The sequence below is a fragment of the Maniola jurtina genome, chromosome 12, assembly GCF_905333055.1.
Source record: "Maniola jurtina chromosome 12, ilManJurt1.1, whole genome shotgun sequence".
In the NCBI taxonomy this organism is placed as follows: Eukaryota; Metazoa; Arthropoda; class Insecta; order Lepidoptera; family Nymphalidae; genus Maniola; species Maniola jurtina.
In genome coordinates, this window is record NC_060040.1 from 9,624,346 (window position 1) to 9,647,654 (window position 23,309).

General features: G+C 35.0%; 1 protein-coding gene across 1 annotated transcript; it reads left to right on the plus strand.

Moving 5' to 3' along the window:
* Window positions 1-6,249: 6,249 nt before the first annotated feature.
* On the plus strand, window positions 6,250-22,270 carry LOC123869996 (circadian clock-controlled protein daywake-like). Its single transcript, XM_045913143.1, has 5 exons — window positions 6,250-6,412; window positions 14,445-14,664; window positions 18,341-18,471; window positions 19,708-19,863; window positions 21,595-22,270. Exons 1-5 carry the CDS (start codon window positions 6,337-6,339, stop codon window positions 21,756-21,758), a joined length of 747 nt encoding a protein of 248 aa, XP_045769099.1. The 5' UTR covers window positions 6,250-6,336; the 3' UTR covers window positions 21,759-22,270.
* Window positions 22,271-23,309: the final 1,039 nt, after the last annotated feature.

A 23,309-nucleotide genomic window follows, 5' to 3' on the forward strand; every position in this document is an offset into this window, starting at 1 on the left:
ATTCGTCATGACATCATATAGATATGGACCATCGGGCCGCTAAGACAAAGCTAATGACACCACATTTATCAAAATCGAATCAGTAGTTGCAGAAAAAATCGTGGTCTAATAAACCGAAAATGTCTAACTCTAATACGGGTAATACCCTTCTTTTAGTCGGGTAAAAAAATATGTAAAGGAGTAGGTAGTCTAATAAAATTAATCTGACTCACTTTATTTCGCTAATACATTACAGTGCTCCCCAAATAAGTAAAAAAAATACATTATATTTTATAAATTTTAGAAAATGCAATATTTAATAGCTGTAAATCAGATTGTATGAGCCCCATATAAACATTCATCATTATTTTATCGACACTAGCACATCACTGACTTTTTTTAATACCGTACTAAAATGGTGGGGCTATTATGTCATATCATTTTTGTTGGAATAGCCCCCATCTTAGAATTTGAGGGGTTATTATGTCGCATCAAATATCTCCGTAAAAACAAAGCGCAAAATAAAACTGAATAGCACAAAATAATTTCCTGTTTCTTAAATTGTCCCTTAACCATAGAAACCATAGAAAATGATAAATTTTACTCACTTTTGATACCAAATCCGTGGAGCTTAATTTTCACTACACTTGTCAAAAATGGCGTCCTAAACAAACATGACTGTCGGTCAAACAGTTAACGCTTTAGCAGCGCCATCGAAATGTCAATTTTAGAAAAAGAGTTTTCGCTATCCGTTCATAGATGCCACTAGTGATAAATCATTAAAGTATAAAAGTTACAGGCAAAAGTTGGAATAACCCCGCCGACGGAATAGCCCCGCATCACCTTATGCTATGTTTTTTTAATTCATATATAAGATAGTTCATATTATACAAGGTAGCCCTATATGTAGTCTAAAGGTGTATTTACATATTCCAAAATGGACGCGGTGTGGGCTTTGAAATCTGCGAGGTGATTGGCTAACTCAGTGTTCAACGGTGAATGATAGCCACTGAGCTCATTCAACATTTATTCTTAATTCATTGAAGATTTTCAACGAAAAATTAATTTCGTGTCACTCAGTGAAGCAGAAATGTAGAACCAGACAATGACAAATGAGCTCGGTGGCTATTATTTAATGTTGAACACTGAGTTAGCGGAACAGCTCACTCGGGCTGGCCGGAAGTGAACCGAAGCCTGTCTTTCTGATTCAAAGTCTTTCTCTCTCTGCTTCGTAAATTCCCAGTCCTGAGGGCTATCCACTAATAACTTTTTACTAAAGCGGCTTTTTGTCAAAATTTCAAGGTCTTTATCTACCAAGTATCAAGATTCTTCAATAACATTTCTTGTTGCATCTTTTTTGTGGATCTGGGTATCCAAAAAAACGAAGTAACACAAAAAGCTCGTCTCAGATTTCTATAATTTTTCAAGATTTATTATTACACACTTGCCAAGGCTAAAATATAATTAATCATAAACCAGTTTCCTAGGACCTAAAAAACTGAACTGAAATGCTTCTTTATGACTTCGATTACCTATACCTATGTTTCGATTACCTGTGTTTGTTCATACATACCTCATGCATAGTTGGATAGTCTCTGTTGAATACCGTGGAACACGGGTGTGTATGATTGCAGGAGAGCATTATTATTTACGAAGATATAGGTAGTACATACTTTATCGTAAAGGGGGTCAACAATAGTAAAAAGAAGTAACGTTTGCAACAACAACCGCATATATTTAGTGCGTCCAATGCAGTTGCACTTGACTCTAAGGGTGAGATTTATAGAGCACTCTTTGATTTTGCTCAGACTTAAGATTGAGTTAAAACGAGACAGATTTATGTGAGAGATATACATCTGTCTCGTTTTAACTCTGTCTTAACTCTAAGCAGATTACGCGCTACAGATCTTAGCGCTTTTTATATAGTATACACGTGTGCTAGCTACATTTCACGCTTCAATAAATCTAAATTGCGTGCACGCGCTCGTTCCAGTGTGTTCGCTCGAAAAATAGGTGAATCAATAGGTAGCCATATTAAAATGTTTAAGTGTAAGTATCGCATGTTTAAGTGCCTATAAGCTCGTCTGCGCACGTACAAGATTCGCTTGTTACAAAAAAACATGCGTTTACACGTCTTCCAAAAACAGCTTAAACCTACTCGTAAATACATAATCTCCTCTTAGAAATTGGTTAAAAAAATACGCTAATCTGAAATTGCCCCAATAGTCAGGACACACTTGCGTAGCTTATAATTCAATTTAGTGAGAACAAAACACAGAGATCGTCAGGTATTTCTTTTGTTTTCATTAATTTATCAGCCGTATGAATGCTGAAGTAAACAAAGCGGAGTTTCAGTTGTTATCAAAAGGCCACTTTCACACCATTCTTATTTTAGTTTCTGCAAGTGTGCACTGACTGTTATGACTAGTCTCTATGTGTGTGCGATCTTGATTGATCTGCAAAAAAAAGTTTCTTTTGGGTGAGTTCTTCTGGCGGCTCTCGCGGCTCTTGCGGCTCCTGCTTTAATCTGCGATCAACAATATCTTATTCTTAGGCACAGCATATACTTCCAGCTACTAAGGCTCTGTAGCCTACTATTTTCTTCGGACACCTGTGGGCTGTGTTAATGTGAAGATATTTTTTTAAGTAGTAGGTACCTACCTAGTAATTTGATTTAATATTATGCAGCTACCATTTAACCAGTAAATATTTCATTCAAGTACAAGTGAAGGGACTTGAACAAATTAATGCTGTAATTTAAAAACACACTGATGGTTATCTTGTTTAGTAGTTCAGTTCTATATTCTGTCAGACAAAATTTTGATAGTAAGTATGTAATAATAACTATAGATAATAATCTATTATTTGTACATACCTACTCGTAGTTAGGTAGGCAATCAACGCCATCCAAGAAGCAACGCTTCCTGCTGTAAAATTTTGTACCTAAATGAAACTAAACTTATGTGAACCAATAGGTACCTACCTATTGTCTTTTTTAACCCCCGACCCAAAAAGAGGCGTGTTATAAGCTTGACGTGTGTATCTGTGTGTCTGTGTATCTGTGTATCTGTGTATCTGTCTGTGGCATCGTAGCTCCTAAACTAATGAACCGATTTTAATTTAGTTTTTTTTTGTTTGAAAGGTGGCTTGATCGAGAGTGTTCTTAGCTATAATCCAAGAAAATCGGTTCAGCCGTTTGAAAGTTATCAGCTCTTTTCTAGTTACATAACCTTCACTTGTCGGGGGTGTTATAAATTTTTAATTTACACTTGTTATTTATTTATAGACTAACGCTTGGCTGTAATCAGACTTGCTGGCAAGTGATGATACATCCTAAGATAGAGCGTGCTTGCCTAGAAGATGCCTATTCGCTAGATACCCATTTTAAAACTGGAAGGGCAGTAAATATTATAACAGCATGCAGTTTACAATTCAGTTGGTGCTGGCCACGAGCTGGTCTACGTACAGTGCACCAGTGACATAGACTTCTTTTTGGCCCAGAAATTCTAAGAGTTCCCACGGGATTTTCTATCTAGCAGGCACTAATCAATAATTAATTTTATGGGATAAGTAATCAAATGATGGTTTTTGAAGTGAAAACTCCTCCAGCCGCGCCGAGTAAGTAAAGTCCGTTCACTAACATAGTGTCGCTACACCCGCAGCCGCACTTATTATATTACTAGCTGTGCCCGCTTACTACAATATATTAGTGAAAACCGTATCTAAATCGAATAAGCCGTTTCTGATATTAGCGTGCACAAACACACAGACAAACAGACAAAAAAAAATTAATTACAATTTCGGGTTCGGCATCGATATAATAACAACCCCTGCTACTTTTTTTTAATATATTTCCATTGTACAGACACCACTTTTCTACAATTTTATTATATGTATAGATGACATTATTATTAGCAGGTCTGATTGCAGCCAACCACTAGTCCATTAAATTAAAAAAAAAACATTATTTTTCACTGTTTTTGTTATTTTTTTTTTTTTTCTATTCTAAGAATAAAACAGAATATTATCTTATTCTTATGGATTTGTAATAAAATAGATACGAATATAAATAATAAACACTAGTTGGGTAGCGACACTATGTTAGGAAACAGACTTTATTTATGAAGACAATGAGAATAAACCAAGGTTTACTCATCCGCCGGTTTAAAATAAAGTATTTTTCTTTTGCAACGCTGCGTCCTGTATTATAAAGCTATTTTGTTGAAATTCTAAACTACAGCAGTAAATTACAATTAATAGAAAATTAAATTAGATGTTTTATGCATATTTGAATACCTATTGGAATAAGATCTGAAATTAAAACATACGTCGGTATTGTACATTGATATGACGATATTACTATAAGGTTATTAGGTTACTAGAGTATTTGGCAATAGATGCATCTTTAACTCAAGGTAAAATCATGAATTCTATTATATAAAAACAAAAAATTGTATTATTTTAAAATATAAAACTTATTGCACTTCGATTTAACCTTTAAACAAAGACAAAGACTCATAAAAAACACAAAAAAAAAATTCGAATGTTCATAATAATATTCATTGAGAATGCATTAATTGGAAAAAAATGTAAATATGAAAATTTTAACGATATAAGTACATCGCGTAGCTTATATATTTATTTTTAAGGTCAACATTATGGGGTAACTCGATGCATTAGGTACCTACTTGCAATGGTTTTTGGAAGTAACTAAGCTTGGAAAGTGGATAAAAATTATCTAATTACTTCAGAAAACAACGAGCATTGCCTACTGGAAATAACTGAAATGATCAAGCAAGTGTCAGAACAGAACCCTTAACCCCTAAAAGAAAGATTATTACTTACTTATATTATATCTTTACAGTTTACACGAGCTACTGATATAAATTACATAAATTAAAAAAAACAGTCGTATGCAAAAAGCTGATTTAAAGAAACAAAAAAATTATACACTCTCGGCTGTGAGACTCCGCCTCGCTTTTAGTGTGCCTTTAGATAACTTGAATGGAAACTACAACACTCTGTCTTAAATTGGAATAAAAGTTTATTTAATTAATTAATTAATTTTATTAAGTAATATAGATGGTCCATGATATCAATCATACCACACGTGTCACGTGGTTACTGGTAAGACGTTGACCAGAAAGGTAAAATGCTAGGCACTTGTTTCTTAAAAAAAGGTTTCAATGAAATTGTCTGTGATAAGTATTAGCAGATGTTAGCAAATCCATATCTATACTTACTAACATTATAAATACAAATGTCTGTCTGTCTTTATCATGATCGTTTTTAGGGTTCCGTACCTCAGAAGGAAAATGGAACCCTTATAGGATCTCTTTGTTGTCTGTCTGTCTGTCAAGAAATTTATAGGGTACTTCCCGTTGCCCTAGAATCATGAAAAGCAGGTAGGTAGGTCTTATAGCACATATCACATCACACTAATATTATAAAGGCGAAAGTTTGTATGTGTGTGTGTGTGTGTGTGTGTGTGTGTGTGTGTGTGTGTGTATGTTTGTTACTCCTTCACGCAAAAACTACTGGACGGATTTGGCTGAAATTTGGAATGGAGATAGATAATATCCTGGATTAGCACATAGGCTACTTTTTATCCCGGAAAATCAAGGAGTTCCCACGGGATTTCAAAAAACCTAAATCCACGCGGGCGAAGTCGCGGGCATCGGCTAGTACAGGAATAAATCTGAAAACCGTGAATTTGTGGTTACATCATTTTAAAAAAATTAAAATGTGTTACTTTCTTTCCTGGACATTCTGAAGTAGATTTTTATTTATTTTTATGCATAATAGTTTTTGATTTATCGTACAAAATGTTGGAAATAATACCCGAGTACGGAACCCTCAGTGCGCGAGTCTGACTCGCACTTGGCCGGTTTTTTAACGAAAAGGTACAAATTAAATTCGAGCATAAAATATTATAAAATAGTAAATTAAAAGGTTGTACTGTATACAACTACTGTACATTACCTGCCGTTTCACTTATCTCTAATTTTGTTGCGAGATTTTGGATGGTGCACCTAAGTACCACAAAATTAACATTTCCAACATTAGGTAATTAAGGGGTTTTTTTTAATATTTTAAAATAAATGTTGATGTGAAAATGTTGTTGGTTAAATTACATTTTTAATTTATTATATATTTTTTAAATATTTTTCGTATGCCTCGAGCGAGATTGAAAAGAAGGCATAAAGTTAAGGTCTTAACAACCGGTCGGCTACAATGTCAGCAAGGTTTAATATCTATCGGTTAGAAGATATATAGCAGTTATTTACTCCGCGACCTGTGCTGAGGTGCATCCACTGTTCAAAAAGACAACTAATTAAAAACACGAAAAGAAAAACAATGATTTTGCGAGCGGCATTTTCTATTCTGTGTTTTGTGCTCGGTTTTTGCAGTTTAGGATATGGAAAGTTGGCCCGTAAGTATTTATTGCACTCTAATTATTTATTTTTAATTGAAGTTAATTTCGAAATAATGAATTTAATTAAGAAAATTCATACAAAACAAGTATGATTTATATCTACGGATATAAAACGTTTGGAAACGCAAAAACTAATTCGCGCCTTAGTTCTAAGCCTTTAAATAATGAAAACAAAAAGAAGGTACGAGTTACTTTACGTCGTATTAATTAACTAGTGACCACCTGTACCTATTGTATTTAGATTCGTTTTTAACTGAAATAAATAAATATTTTTTAAGGAACTTTTATTATGTAAATACTATAAGTTACTTAATACTCTTGTTGTATCTCGGTCAAAAGCCAAAATATTAGCGTAAGTAAGCACCTAGGTTTCACTTAGAGGAACCTAGATACTTTTGTTAGTAAAGTATGTAGATTCGAGGTAGTAGGTATGAGCTATGTCGATTAATAAAAAAAAAGATGGTATTGTCACCCTGTAAAATAACGTAGGATAGAAGAGATGTTTTGGCTTCTGAGTATTGCTGTCTTCACAAGAAAATGGACTGATTATAACCTTAAAAAGCTAACAAGCTTAGCTGTTATCATGATGATAGCTTTACTAGTATGATAAACTACTCACTATCATTATCGTCAATCGATGCCTACTTATACCGACCTCCACGACCACTGCTAGTCACTTGTAGGGACTTCGACACGCCATGGTTTTCGCGCCACCCGAATCCCACGGGTCCATGTGACTCGATAAAAAACTCGGTGATATCTTGGTGATTATTATCATAATTGATTAATTTTATCTTACTTCATATTTTTTGTCTTCACCGTATAATAATGTTTCTATTCAAATAGCTGGCAGTTATCAGATTTTTCACCTAGGATCTACTAGCATTTCAAAAGCTATCAATTAAAAATAACGATGCTATCGAATACACTGTAAAAAAGCTGAAAACACTGAGTAATACCGGTATTTATTTTGTTAGAAAATACTTCTACTCTCATTAATTATGGTGCCTGCTCAAACTCATATTTCAGCCGTATTATAAACTATTCCTGAGTGAAATTGTTGATGAGTTCGGAGAGTAAAACATTGTCTAATTACAACATGCAGTATTGCAATATATCTAATTTTAATTCCGGTATTTGCTGGACTGCTAAGGTTTATCAATCCCGCGGTAGCCTGGTACATTACAGTATCCCAGAGAACACTGAAAATCTAGGGAAAAATTCCAAGTCATCGTATCTTAGAGTGCTTATGTGGTCAAGCTTGAAAAAGTAGGAATTCACTGCGCAGAACATAACACTATAATGGGACCTGCCAAGCGAATCTTGACTTTCCGGTGTCAGTCAGTAGCAATAATATTATGCTAGTTCTGTTTCCACGCTGGAAGAGTGAACTAGAGTGAGGAAACCTTCGGTTTTATCCTCAATCGACAATTTGTCAAATATTACTATGATGACGTAAAATCAAAGAAAAATAGGGCTTTAGGACTTCCTGTAGAATGTAAGTACATACTTACTAACATTTGATGCCTGCCAGTGACGTTGAAGCCTCGACATTTTGTTGGAAGTTCCCTAACTTTCGTGAACTGTGATGCTGTGTTAAACTTAATAAAGAAACAGTAGAAGAATCCTTACTTCCTCACTAATATTATAAACTAGATGATGCCCGCGACTTCGTCCGCGTGGATTTAGGTTTTTCGAAATCCCGTGGGAACTCTTTGATTTTCCGGGATAAAAAGTAGCCTATGTGCTAATCCAGGATACTATCTATCTCCATTCCGAATTTCAGCCAAATCCGTCCAGTGGTTTTTGCGTGAAGGAGTAACAAACATACACACACACACACACACACACACACACACACACACACACACACACACACACACACACACACACACACATACAAACTTTCGCCTTTATAATATTAGTGTGATGCGAAAGTGTGTCTGTCTGTCTGTAAATTTGGTACAGAGTTAGGTTACATCTCGAAGAAGGACATAGGCTATACTTTTATCCTTGAAAATCAAAAAGTGTCCACGGCTCATACGTTCAACCGGTTTATATGAAAGGTACAGATGTAGCGTGCATTTCGGAAATTTACAGAAGCAAGTTTTTATCCCGAAAAATCAAAGAGTTGCCGAGTAGGTAACAACTAACACCTACATGGAATCATTTTTTTGCGAAATCCCGTTAATTTCGCGGGATCTGGCTCGATTTACATCCGCAGCTAATCCTGCAAAATTCTTCCAAGAGTGCAATGTCTTGGGATCCTGGTATGCCGGGTTTGCTCTCCTTGCTTATAGCAAAGATGGCCACGTGTGTCGAACAAATAAACAAAATGGTTGTACAAATATAACACATTGGATATAGGCACTTAGATAAACAAAGTAAAGTGTTATTAAACATAAATAATAAATAAATCACTCAATGTGATTTTGTATATTTTAAGATATTAGCACCTGTTATGTACTTAGGTGCTAACTCGTAATAGTGCTAATGCTTTTATTACGAGTATGTGTGTTTTTTTAAGGATTTAAATTATTTTTTACTTGATCAAGGTCAGAGCCCAGAGGCCGCTCGCGGTTCACCGTGCTTTTCTTTTTTAAAGGCTCCCGTTGGGTCCAGAGAAAAAAACCGGCCAAGTGCGAGTCAGACTTGCGCACCGGGGGTTCCGTACTCGGGTATTTTTTCCGACATTTTGCACGAAAATTAAAAACTATCATGCATAAAAATAAATAAAAATCTGTTTTAGAATGAACAGACAAAGTCCTTTCATATTATGATATCCCACTTGGTATAGTTATCTTACTTTGAAAATTGAAACACATTTCATTTTTTTTGTGATGTAGCCACAAATTCGCGGTTTTCGGATTTATTCCTGTACTTGTGCTATAAGATCTACCTACCTGCCAAATTTCATGATTCTAGGAACGGGAAGTACCCTATAGGTTTCTTGACAGACACGACGGCGACGCCGACGGACAGACATACAGACAGACAACAAAGTGATCCTATAAGGGTTCCGTTTTTCCTTTTAAGGTACGGAACCCTAAAAAGGGACCCATATAGGATCACTTCGTTGTATGTCTGTCGTGTCTGTCAAGACCCATCAAAACTCATCATCATCATCATCTTGAACGCCAAAATCAATTTACGTACTTGCCATAATTTTCTAGAACCTCTAAAATTTTACCAAATATTTAAATTTTATCATGCAGCATAAATTATTTCGATAAATGAACGTACAGTCAGGCTTGTCTTTGACCTTTAGTAAGTATATTTCGTAAGAGTTATTATTATTATCTCAACTGTGAGGCTTATTATGCATGCAGTGGATTAATAATGTTAAACAATTTCAAAAATTCAATTATGGTAATTTTAAACACAGATGACCTAATTTTTTTATAGATTTGTAGATTATATTATTTTGAATATAATTAGGTGCAGTCACAAACAATGAAGAGTAACTAAACGGTTCGAATATTCAAAAAATTGCACTTAAAAAAAAATTATAAACGTAGCGTAGCCGATAGAGTACCTAGCAGTAGCAAGCTTAAAAAAATCATTCGAAAATATTCAAGGGTAAAAAATTGTACTAAATGCATTTTGATTTAAAATAAAACTGACCTTGACACTTGACTTCGGCAATGCATTAAATTTACATACATAGTTGAAAAATTAACATATTTTGATTCTTATGAATAAATAAATAAAATAACCTTGAACGACTATAAGTAACGACTACTAAATTAGTTTTAATTATGTGATATTATGAGATTTATGTGCATTTCTTCACTGCACGGCCCGGCTCCGAACCGACATCGACATAATATCGTGTCGAAGCCGAGTCGGAGCCGGACTGTTCAATGAATTATCATTGGACAGTCCGGGTCAAATACTCGGGTATTTTTCCGACATTTTGCACGATAAATCAAAAACTATTACCTATGCCTAAAAATAAATAAAAAACTGTTTTAGAATGTACAGGTAAAGCCCTTTCATATGATACCGCACCTGGTTAGTTATCTTACTTTGAAAATTAAAACACTTTTTAATTATTTTTTCTGTGATGTAACCACAAATTTACGGTTTTCAGATTTATTCCTTTACTAGCTGATGCCCGTGACTTCGTTCGCGTGGATGTAGGTTTTTTAAAATTCCCGTGGGAACTCTTTGATTTTCCGAGATAAAAAGTAGCCTATATGCTAATCTAGGGTATAATCTATCTCCATTCTAAATTTCAGCCCAATCCGTCCAGTAGTTTTTGCGTGAAAGAGTAACAAACATACACACACACACACACACACACACACACACACACACACACACACACACATACAAACTTTCTCCTTTATAATATTAGTGTGATTTGTGCTATAAGACCTAACTACCTGCCAAATTTCATGGTTCTAGGTCAACGGGAAGTACCCTATAGGTTTTCTTGACAGACACGTTGGACGGACGGACGGACGGACAGACAGACAGGCAGACAGACAGACAACAAAGTGATCCTATAAGGGTTCCGTTTTTCCTTTTGAGGTTCGGAACCCTTAAAAACCTAGTCGCTCTTTAGACATAAAAAATTTTTCAAAAGAAAAATAAAACCGACTTAAAAACCAAAAACACTAAAAAGTAGAAAATAATTTTTGTTTAGCTACACATGTAATGTACCTAGGTATGAAGTCGAGCGAGCATATTAAAACAAAATTAGAAATCCAAGAGTGAAGCTCGCCCGACTTCATACCTAGGTACATTACATGTGTAGCTAAACAAAAACTATTTTCTACTTTTTAGTGTTGTTGGTTTTTGAAGTCGGTTTTATTTTTCTTTTGAAAATTTTTTATTTCACAATTTTTAGTGGCCCCACTGTACTATAATATGCTATGCCCAGTTAAAACCCTACTGTTTACTAAGCTATTACAGTGATCGCGAGCAATTTGCTCTTATCCATTGAGGAGTTCTGTTCTCCATCTCCGAAGATATTCATCAGATCTTCACCAAATTTATATGGGACCACCTGCACAGTTTTGCAAAATTTCCAAATCGGTCCAGGGGTCTTTGAGTAATCGGGGAACATACATAAAAAAAAAAAAATATCCCGACGAATTGAGAACCTCCTCCTTTTTTGGAAGTCGGTTAAAAAGATGGTTTGTTCTTCGATCACGTCGCAACGGAGCAAGAGTCGACGTGATTTTTATGTAGATATAGCTAAAGACGTGCAGAGTCAATAGGTTACCTACTTTTTATCCCGCAAAATCAAAGAGTTCCTACTAGAACTTTTAAAAGCAAGCCTCCATGCGGATGAAACCGCAAGTATCAAGCTTGTGTTTTAAAATATTATAATACCAACAATAAATAATAATAACTTTCAAACAAAGTAATAAATTGATGGACCTTTAACACCGTCCTTTACTTGCTAGTGGTGATAATGATCTAAAAATAAGTCTGTATAGACTATAGACTAATTACTCTATAATTTACCGTACTTAGAACATTTTATAAAATAGGTTTTAAAAATATGAATAAAGTGATTAAGTGCCTATCCTTGACATACGGGGTAAATAATATATTATTTAGTATCGATAATAATTACGTAATTTTCCTACTATACCTAGGAGTTTTATTATCTTATACAGGCTCATAAAACATGCTTTGGTGTTCCTATGGAATATAATACCTATGAAGTCTATAATTTTCAATCAGCAGGCACAATATGTACATTACTAGCTATGCAAGTGTACGGTCTACGGCAAGCCACAAAGCTCACAATCCAGTATCTTATTTTGGACTCTATCTCACATATAAATAAGAGCTAAAGAGATGTTAGTGCTACATACTATGTCTACATATTGTGAAGTTGATCAGTGTAAGGAGGATTCAAAATGCAATTATAGGACGCTTCACAAGGCGCCTCCTGTAAGATTTTCTCCTTTATGATGAACAATGTGGTGCGTTAGACGTGAAGATACAAAATCTAAGCTTCTACAGATAATATTACAAACGTGCTTTATGTTATGGTAGATACAATAGGGTACATACCTACAGATGCTAAAATAAAATTCTTAATCATAATATACAATACCTGAATCACATCAAAATGTAAATGTACCTACAAAAATTTAGCGGAAAGCGTATGGAACTTCGCTTCAATCTGACATAATACAAGTGTAAATTAAAAATTCATAACACCCCCGACAAGTGAAGGTTACAGTAACTAGAAAAGAGCTGATAACTTTCAAACGGCTGAACCGATTTTTTTTTAAAGAATATTAGCTATGCTTAATCATGACTAATGTTCCCCTTTCCCCTTCAACTAAGCATGAAGCTTGTGATAAGAGTAAGCACGACAATAGTGCAACGGGTAGGGATTGAACCGTCGGCCTTTCGGAATTGAGGCTCGATTTTCTTGGATTATAGCCAAGAACAGATCAAGCCACCTTTCAAACCAAAAAAAAAAACTAAATTAAAATCGGTTCAGTTTAGGAGCTACGTTGCCACAGACAGATACACAGATACACACGTCAGACTTATAACATACTCTTTTTGGGTCGGGGGTTCAAAAATGTGTAAATTATTGTCTGCGTGAACAAGAAATTATTAAAGTAAATTTCACTGCGCTTTTTGTCGCTCGCGGAAAGTTGCTGGGTAGGTACTTACTAGGTATGCCCCTTGCTTAACAGCCTAAACTTTTGCCCGAAACTTTGTCTCGCGTGCAGTCCTTTAATCCCACAGGAACGATTTATATTCTCGGGATAAATCCGATGTGTTACATCCTTTCCCAAGAAGGCCTATAGTATCACACTAATATTATAAAGGAGAAAGTTTGTATGTGTGTGTGTGTGTGTGTGTGTGTGTGTGTGTGTGTGTGTGTGCGTGTATGTTTGTTACTCCTTCACGCAAAAACTACTGGACGGATTGGGCTGAAATTTAGAATGGAGATAGATTATACCCTGGATTAGCACATAGGCTACTTTTTATCCCGGAAAATCAAAGAGTTCCCACGGGAATTTTAAAAAACCTACATACACGCGAACGAAGTCGCGGGCATCAGCTAGTATTATATATTAAGCCTTAATAGCTCAACGATTAAGGAGCGGACTGAATTCCGAAAGGTCGGCGGTTCAAACCCCACCCATTGCACTATTGTCGTACCCACTCCTGGCACAAGCTTTACGCTTAATTGAAGGGGAAAGGGGAGTATTAGCACAGTATTAGTCATGATTAGCATGGCTTCTTTTTTTTTTTAAGAATATTCTTAAAAAAAAAAAGAAGTAGGTTCCTATTACAGTATAGTACCTGGTTGTAAATCATCACCATCATCATCATTTCAACCCAATGCTGGCTCACTACTAAGAATTAGTCTCCTCTCAGAATGAAAAGATTTTAGTACTGATTGTCAGAGTTCACACACTTTTGAGAACATTCTGGAAAACTCTCACTCATGTAGATAGATTTCCTTACGAGTTTTTCTTCATCTTCACAAAATTATATCACTACTTGTAAATCAATTGAATATAATAAATGAGGAATGAAGTAAAAAACGAAATTAAAGAGTTATTCTACTTTCTGAAGAAAAACATACCTACAGATTCTGTTGATATTGCGTCAAGGTAGGTGTGTCCGAAATGCTGGCAGTTACGTTACTTTATGGTGTAATCTTTGATTGACCTTTACCTTGGCTCTTGTATCTTGGTTCTTTAAACTTTAGTCGCGTTGACAATAATTCTATAAAAGGGTCTCTGGTCACTAACAGATCTGTTTATAAATTACTTAGTGACATTGTTATTTGCCCACAAAAACCATGTCAATTTTTGGGAAATTTCTACGTTGCTTTATTACTTATGGACATCTAACAGATAGATTGATATTAATTTCCGTGAAAAATCGCATGTCTCTGTGATACAAAACAAAAAGTAGCTATAAGGCCCATCTCTGGTGGTCGACCGTCGAAGTTACCGCTTAAAGATTACTTCTTGACCGTTGAGCTTTGTAATTCAAAAATTTTATTAAAGAAAACTCTTTTTATTTCTAGCTGACTACATCCACCCGTGCAACGCGACAACGAGCGAATGCCTCATAAAAGCAACGCAGGACGCCATCCCGGAGTTCGTGAAAGGAATCCCCAACCTCAACGTGCCTTCCTTAGACCCTTTTGTGATCGAAAAGCTGGCGATACCGCTCAACGGACTCAAAGTCACGTTTTACAAGGGAAAAGTTTCCGGCTTCAGAAAATGTATTGTCGATAATGTTATGTAAGTAAATAATCTGTCGTTTTAATCGCTTACAGCCGCAGAAAAGAAAGGTTACACAAGTTAAAGTTAGCTAGTAGTAGTAGTTAGTTAGTTAGTTAGTTAGTTAGTTAATTAGCTGATGCCCGCGACATCATCAGCGTTGGTTTAGGTGCTCCGTCATCAGCGGTGGGATGGAACTTCGTGAGGTATTTAGTCGGTAGGAGTCTGACATAACCACTGTGCTCCGCTGTAGCCGGTGGTACCCATGATCGATTTTCCTCACGAAAAAAAAGGACTTTTAGGGCCGATTTTTTCAATCGTCACTTTTATCTATGGAATAAATTTGAGGCTTTGACAATTATGGTAAGTGTGGTAGGTTTTATTCTAGAAAATCAAACAGTGCTCAAGGGATTTTTATCTAAATTCACGCTAATAAAGTTGCGGGTATCATAATATATTTAAACATAATATTGTACTGCATACTCGTATTTACATAATATATGCAAGGTCTAGGTGAGGTAGGTAACACTATAAACGGAACCCTTACTATACTTATATTCGTTTATGGTAAAGAATCTCGTCTAGCTATAATATTATGGAGTTCAATGCGCGGAAATCTAAAAAAATGGATAGACGAAGGTTACCGCGGAAGACCCTAAGTAGGTACTTAGTTACAATCTGTCAATCAAATTCTAGCCGATAAGCACTTAATTTTGATAGATTAACACCACTGATGCGTGACGTGGAACTTGATTTAGCGGCACTAATTGGATTGGATTCAAATGCCAATAGTACCTGGGTGTAGGGTTGCCTAACCTACCTACAGCTTGATTAGGCCTCCAGATTTCCTTTAAAACTGAGGCTACAGATCTAGTAGAAATCTGCTTTTATGCCAGTAATATATTAAATAGGGATTTTTTAACCCCCAACCCAAAAAGAGGGGTGTTATAAGTTTGAAGTGTGTATCTGTGTATCTGTGGCATCGTAGCTCCTAAACTGATGAACCGTTTTTAATTTAGTTTTTTTTATTTGAAAGGTGGCTTGATCGAGAGTGTTCTTAGCTATAATCCAAGAACATCGGTTCAGCCGTTTGAAAGTTATCAGCTCTTTTCTAGTTACTGTAACCTTCACTAAATTCGAAATACTCCATACTAAGTACTAAATGCGAAAGTTTTGTTTGTCTGTCTGTAGGTATCGGCCCATCAAAATTTGATAAAATTTGCCAGCTTGTATCCCCGAAAAAGACATCTGGTCATCTGTTGTTAAATGATTACCACCGCCCATGAAATTTGCAGCACCAGAGTAACCTCCAATACGTTACCACTTTTCAGAGATTTTCCCCCATTACTCTATCCACGGAAAGAACTTAGTTAATATAGCGCTTTCTCTGTCATTTGTATGGGATTACGAAACAGAGAGATTGCTATACCAACTTCTTTTCATCGATAGAGTTCCTATAGCATAATAATTACTAGACTACTTTTTATCATGAAAACTAAGTTCTTACGAGGTTTTTAGGTCCATCTTTTGTTTGACCGATTTTGTGGAAAGGTACAGTTTTCATGCTTGATTTTTAACGCGGAAAATCAAAGAGTTCCCACGGATTTTTTTTTAAAACTGAATCTATGTCGACTAAATCGCTGGCATCACTAGTCCATCGATTATTATTATTTACTAGCTGTGCCCGCGACTTCGTTCGCGTGGAATAGTGACTTTTCGCGCTTTATATAGCCACGGACGCTCAGGCGCGAGGCGCCGTGATTCTTTAAATTGACATAACTTTTTTATTTATGAACCGATTGACATGAAATAAACACTAAATCCTAAGTGAAGCTTACTACAATATATTAGTGAAAACCGTATCTAAATCGAATAAGCCGTTTCTGAGATTAGCGTGCACAAACACACAGACAAACAGACAAACAGACAAACAGACAAACAGACAAAAAAAAATTAATTACAATTTCGGGTTCGGCATCGATATAATAACAACCCCTGCTACTTTTTTTTTATATATTTCCATTGTACAGACACCACTTTTCTACAATTTTATTATATGTATAGAATAGATTTTACTAATAGGTACTCAGTTTGTTATTGGAAGAAATGAGGTCTGCCAGCGCATTTGAATGCATTGATAGTTCTTCCTTTCAATGACATTATATTTCAACACAGTGATTCGAGCAACAGCACGTTTATTGAATTACTAATGCTAAGTAGAGTACAAAGACAATTACTTATAGGTACTTAGGTATATTCATAATTGTATATTCCATTATAAAGTAAGTACCTGTGTAGGTATGTAAGTTAATCTAGTCTAATTAAAAAAAAAAACAACAATTTAATACAAAGAATAAAAATATTTTCATATCTTAACAAAGTCATATACACGTGCTTGACCATGACCATAGACACATTAAAAAAATAAAGCTTTGTTACGTAAAATACCTACCTACTGTTTCTTTAATGCACACAATAATTAGATAGGTATAGGTACAACTTACAAGTCACAATAGTTATCACACTAATATTATAAAGGAGAAAGTTTGTGTGTATGTGTGTATGTTTGTTACTCTTTAACGCAAAAACTACTGGACGGACTTGGCTGAAATTTGGAATGGAGATAGATTATTCTCTCGGAAAATCAATGATTTACCACGGGATTTTCAAAAACCTATATTCACGCAAAAATAGGTTTTTAAAAATTAATCCAGGGTATAATCTATCTCTATTCCAAATTTTAGCCAAATCCGCCCAGTAGTTTTTGCGTGAAAGAGTAACAGACATCCATCCATACGTACAATCATTTGCGTTTATTAACTAGGATTTTTCTTCTATGTATTTTTATTGTTCTTATCTACAGTTCTAAACTCATTTAATTATATGACAATTATAAATAACATTGTTATAAACAACTACCGCATACCTATTTACTTATGTTTCGTCCGAGTTGCTGTTCTTGACTCGTTGGCATACCTACTCTCTTAGTTAATTATATGCCTAGGTAGGTACTCTAATAGCTCTTTTTATAAACCTGTCTTATGTAATTAATAATGTAATGTCATCCAATGTAAAACTAATCAGGATTTATTTTTCAATATTTCATAAACCGCTTTTTTAGGGTTCCGTACCTCAAAAGGAAAAGCGGAACCCTTATAGGATCACTTTGCTGTCTGTCTGTCCGTCCTTCCGTTCGTCCGTCCGTCGTGCCTGTCAAGAAAACCTATAGGGTACTTCCCGTTGACCTAAAATCATGAAAGGCAGGTAGGTAGGCGTTATAGGACAAGTAAAGGAATAAATCCGAAAATCAAGAATTTGTGGTTACATCATTAGAAAAAATCAAAATGTGTTTCAATTTTCAAAATAAGATACGAAGTGGGGTATCACATGAAAGGGCTTTACCTGTATATACTAAAACAGATTTTTATTTATTTTTATGCATAATAGTTTTTGATTTATCGTGCAAAATGTCGGAAAATCACCCGAGTACGGAACCCTCGGTGCGCGAGTCTGACTCGCACTTGGCCGGTTTTTTAGCACCCTGGGATTCCAACGTCTATCGGTTTTTCGAACAATTGCTCTGCCCATTGTCACTTTCGCTTCGTAACCCGTTGAGCTATGTTAGTTACTCTGGTTCTTATTCCTGGATCTGGCAGTTACTTAATGCTAGTTCAAAATCAACATTATTTTGTTTCAGTTCCGAATTAGAGAAGAGACACTTCGTTTTGGAATTCCATTGCAATCTAACCATCAAAGGTCAATACGACGCAATCGGTAGAATTCTGCTATTCCCGATCAACGGGGAAGGGGATGCCAAAGTAAAACTAAGTAAGAAATTAATTTTTAACGATTATACTAACTGATTTATTCTAAGAGCATTTGGTTTTTTTAAGGCCCTTTAAAAAACAAAACTTGGTGGCTTTTGGATAACTAGGTGTTGGATAAGCTGCGCTGACCTAATTCGGGATTGTATGAGTGACCGACCTAGGAGGTCTTTTGGCCCTTCGCTTCTTTTTCTTCATTTTGGAAAGAAAATGATCGTTGATCCTATAGAAACGTACGATTACACTCATTGTATGCGAAATGATCTGAAAAACAATTAGGTACATTTAACCATTCCAAAAAAACCTTTAGGTACCTACCTCCCATTATTAAAAAGTGTCATGTTCTTCAACAATAAGGAATGTGGCATAGTTTTGCTAAGATAACCTTTGAGTATATTCAATGTTACAAACTAACTTCAAAAGATAAAATATTATAAAGGGATGGAACATCTTAATTAGGTATTGCGTCTTTTCCATAGGTACAATAATGTTTAATTAATCCTTTGTTTGAGCTAAGTGGTTTGTTTGAGCTAAAAAGATATTTTTGTTTTGTAATAGTTAAATATTTACAAACTACTTCACGAACATTCTACGGTTTAAATATTTCGTTATCACCTCATCTAAATGGTAATAGGATGACATTGGCCTCTAAATACTTCTCTTACAAAAGAAAATAATGTTGGTAACGCAGCTATCGAGGTCATCCTTAATCAAGGTCATTACATTTTGGATGAGGTTTCCCTTAGTTAAAACTAATTTATTTCATATAGGACTAGTGTCTCATACTTGTCTTCATCTACTTTTGTAACTTTAAGGTCTATGCTCTATCACTGGCTCGGAATGAAGATTCTACTGAGAAGAGCCAGCAAAAAACTCAGCAGTTGCTCTTAATATATAGGTGTATTGAAACACAAAATTGTTTGAACTAACTATGTCTGTTATAGACTTTGAAACTATTCAACCGATATGCAGCTCCAAACTGGTATCGTTAGAAAGACAAATAATGCGAAGATGGTCTTAGAGGGTTTTTTTAGGTTTTTTTAACGTAGTAGCACACGCCAGGTATCCGCTAGTACCAAGTTAATAAGCAAAAGTCACAAATTATGTTACAATTATACTAAACACTGCACCACCTTGTGGGCAACTGAAAGCTTAACAGGTTAGGTACTTCTTCGCAACTTATAATGCCGAATTGTAGATTAAAAAAGGGATTAAATTGCTTTACTCATTTTTTTTTCAGCAAATCTGCGCATGAAAGTGGACATCAACACTAAATACGTGAAGGACAAGCAAGGCATAGACTACTTCGCTATTAAGAACTACAAATATTCCTTTGACTACGGTGACCGAGTGCAGTTTGATCTGCAGAACCTCTTCAAAGAAAGCAAAGAACTAAGTGAGTAGCATTTACGTGACTTGTTTATATGAAGATTGAAGCAAACAGAACGCGCGACATCAATGCCATGTGATTGCAACTTGTCCAACGCGGGTCCTAGTATTTTTAACGCACACCTGCGTGCTTAGTATGAGATTTTACATTTCACCAAACTTTGACAGAATTCGAAATCGAAACATAATACCTATTGTGATAGTAAAATGGACCTAAACTTTCTTGATTTAGAGTCCAAAATTCAGTATGTTTTACCAATTATAATTTCTTAACATTTCCGCCCAGGGCGTTGGCATCTACATGCCATATTCACATACTTAGCACACTGAACTGTTTGAATGTGTCACATGTTTCATACAGCTCTTGCAATTCCTACTGGAATCTATAGAAATTATGAACTTGTATAGATTGGTTACCGTTCACTATGTTTTGAAGCATGTTCAATGTTCATAAATAATGTTTACCCAAAAGTACATCGACACCGCTACGCGCATGCGTGTCATATACACAAAGGGACGAACTCTTCACGTTTTAAAATACGAGTGTATGAGCTTTGCCTCTCTGAAATTGTATTATGTTTTTGTATGATTAATTATAATTAACAATATATTATATGATCATGCACGAGGATGATATGGCATCCCCATGCATTACCCATCTTCACGAACCGTTGCCGTCGCAAGATTGTTTGTTTCATGCTTAGATTTTTGAATGCTCGTAATTTAGTTTGAAACTTAATCTTAAACTTTAGATACTTGCTTGTTTAACTGCCGCAGTCTACTGATTTTGCATGTATATAGAAATTAACCAAGACGTAGATTGAAGTGATTTTAATTTCAAAATCAAAAATTTAACCAAAAAAACTAACATTTCTTTAATTCTTAATTTTTAATTTTAGCTTTCTTAGATAGCGTAGACAGGCTGCCTAATTAATTCATATGAATGTGAAAGTGAGTTTATTTATCTACTCGTTTGTTACACTCTTATAAAAATGGTCCATCTATTTGCTTGATTTTAACGAAAGATATAGAAATACTCGTAGCTTGGCACTCGGGAGAGTGTCTACCTCTATACAGAAAAATCCCATGGAATTTTTAAAAGCCATCATTGACGAGGTTGTGAGCATCATTTACTTATCCTAGTTGTGTATGTAAAGAGATGATCTGTAGACTCAAAATATAATTAATGTTGGTGCTAAAATGCTCCCGGTCCAACTTGATGTTTCAGCCAGTTTCGAAACTGAATAACGTGCAAAGCTCGAGACGATGCCATGCTTAAAAAAAAAAAACTGGAAATAGACTACGAAAAAACCAATCAAACTTTAAATTAGTTGTCTTGAACTTTTTATTACTTTCGGATTTCTTAATTAGGTGAGGACCGGAAAGGTCTTTTAATGAGAATTTAAGTATTTTATAATGTTAGATCAATCGTACTTTATGCTCTAGGGATTCGCCGAATAGATACAGAAAGATTATGTTCAGACATAGTCAAACATGGGTTTGTTCGCGACTTCTTTACGGGAAAATTAGGTCTTCAAGAATCCTGTATGATACGCTCATTTTCCTGAGATAAAAAGTATTTTGTGCCCGTTTCTAAGATATCAAATTTCAGTGAAAGCGGTTGACTAGTTAAGGTGTTAGGGGCAATAAACATACAGTTTTGGATATATTATATTAGTAAAAGTGTAGAAGTAAAGAATTTTGTATTAAACTAATGTATTATCTCCTTTTTTTTCAGGTGAAACAGTATTAAAGTTCCTGAATGATAATTGGAAGACAGTCGCCGAAGAATTCGGGAAACCTATCGTAGATTATGCAGTAGATTTAGCTATTAGGACTATAGAGAAGTTCTTTGATAAGGTCCCTTACGATGAATTGATATACGTTCCTTTGCCTAAGTAGAAGTATTTTTAATACTCGCAGCGTTTAGTTATTTTATAAGACAATGGTGCCGATTCGGATGGTGAATCTCTAAACTAAATAGAATATTTTGCATATTTTTCTTATCAGTTGGACTATGTCATATTTCATATAGTTCAGAATTGTCGTAACATTGTAGCTTTGGGTGGCATTCTTTAGCATCATGATTTAAAGTATTGAGTAGGTACCACCTAAATTTTTAGTTATACCTACTTACTTAAATTCAATATTCGTTTTTCGTCTTTTCAGTAAAAGATATATCTGTATTTAAAATGCAGAAACTCTAAAAGCTTATGAAGAAACATCAGAATCGGCGCCAATGTATAAAAGTATAAAAATATCAAAGATAGCCGGTATTCGGACCTTGAAACTGAAAATGCGGCCAGGGTATTGTGTAGTTGAGTAATAATAATATATTCGATTCCCAAGGCATCGAAATTCGTGATATTATGTAGTATAAACTAGATTAAATATAGTTCATATAACGTTCCTAACAATTTTATTGTTTCTTTAATATCCTCCACGATCTAATCTTGTGGGCAAAGTTCCCTTTAGTCCGACCCTTTTGCAACTTTTGAACGCCTCCTATCTATTTGGTAATATTCTTTTAGTAATTAAGAGTAGTAAATAAGTTACTTAATTAAACCGGATCTTATAAGTGTTAGCTAATTTTACGCATTCACCGTGAAAGGAAAGAGGATTTTGTAGTTCAAAACCTTGGTATCGCCTGCGCGAATTGAATAATTATAAAATTAAAATTGCAGCCTCGCGCATTTCTGGAGCGAGTCAAATCCATGCTTTTTTATCATTAACATAATCTTCGATTGTGTAATATGCTTTTGCCACGAGCATACTTTTAATGGATTTTTCAAACTTTTGTAAAGGCAAGTCTAATATTGACTGTGAAATTTTATTATAAAATATTACACTCATTCACACAAATGACTTTCCTACTTTTCTGAGGTTAATATGGTCAGCAACCATGCCTTGGATTTTTAACACATTATCACAGGCAACACGCACTGTTCTGACTGACTTTGGTCTTCAAGCACTAAGGGATTTTGGACGAGACGACATCGAGGAAGAAGCTTTGTTACTTACACTTGAACAATATTCAGCCAATTTTTTGATTTCTCAAAAATTAAGTTTTTGCGAATGTCGAATTCGCAAAAACACACTGGAATTGATGAAATCCATAGTACGTACCACGAATGACCAAGAACATTAATATACCTAAATATATAAATTACCTTGCATATTTCAATATATTATTGTTAAATTTTAAATGTTAACGAATTGCAAAATCACTGGATTATGCAATTTTAATGCAACAAATTTTTCCATGCATGGCCGCCAACTTTGTCTGACGATGTCGTGGCCAACAACATTTTAATTATTGTACAAGCTTTAACACGAAACTATTAATAACTACTTTTTATACTTTGTATTAGGTATGTCTAGCTGACTCACCCAGCTATGCACGGATTGGCTATAAAGTTTACCATGTAAATCTATTATACCTATGACACCTTC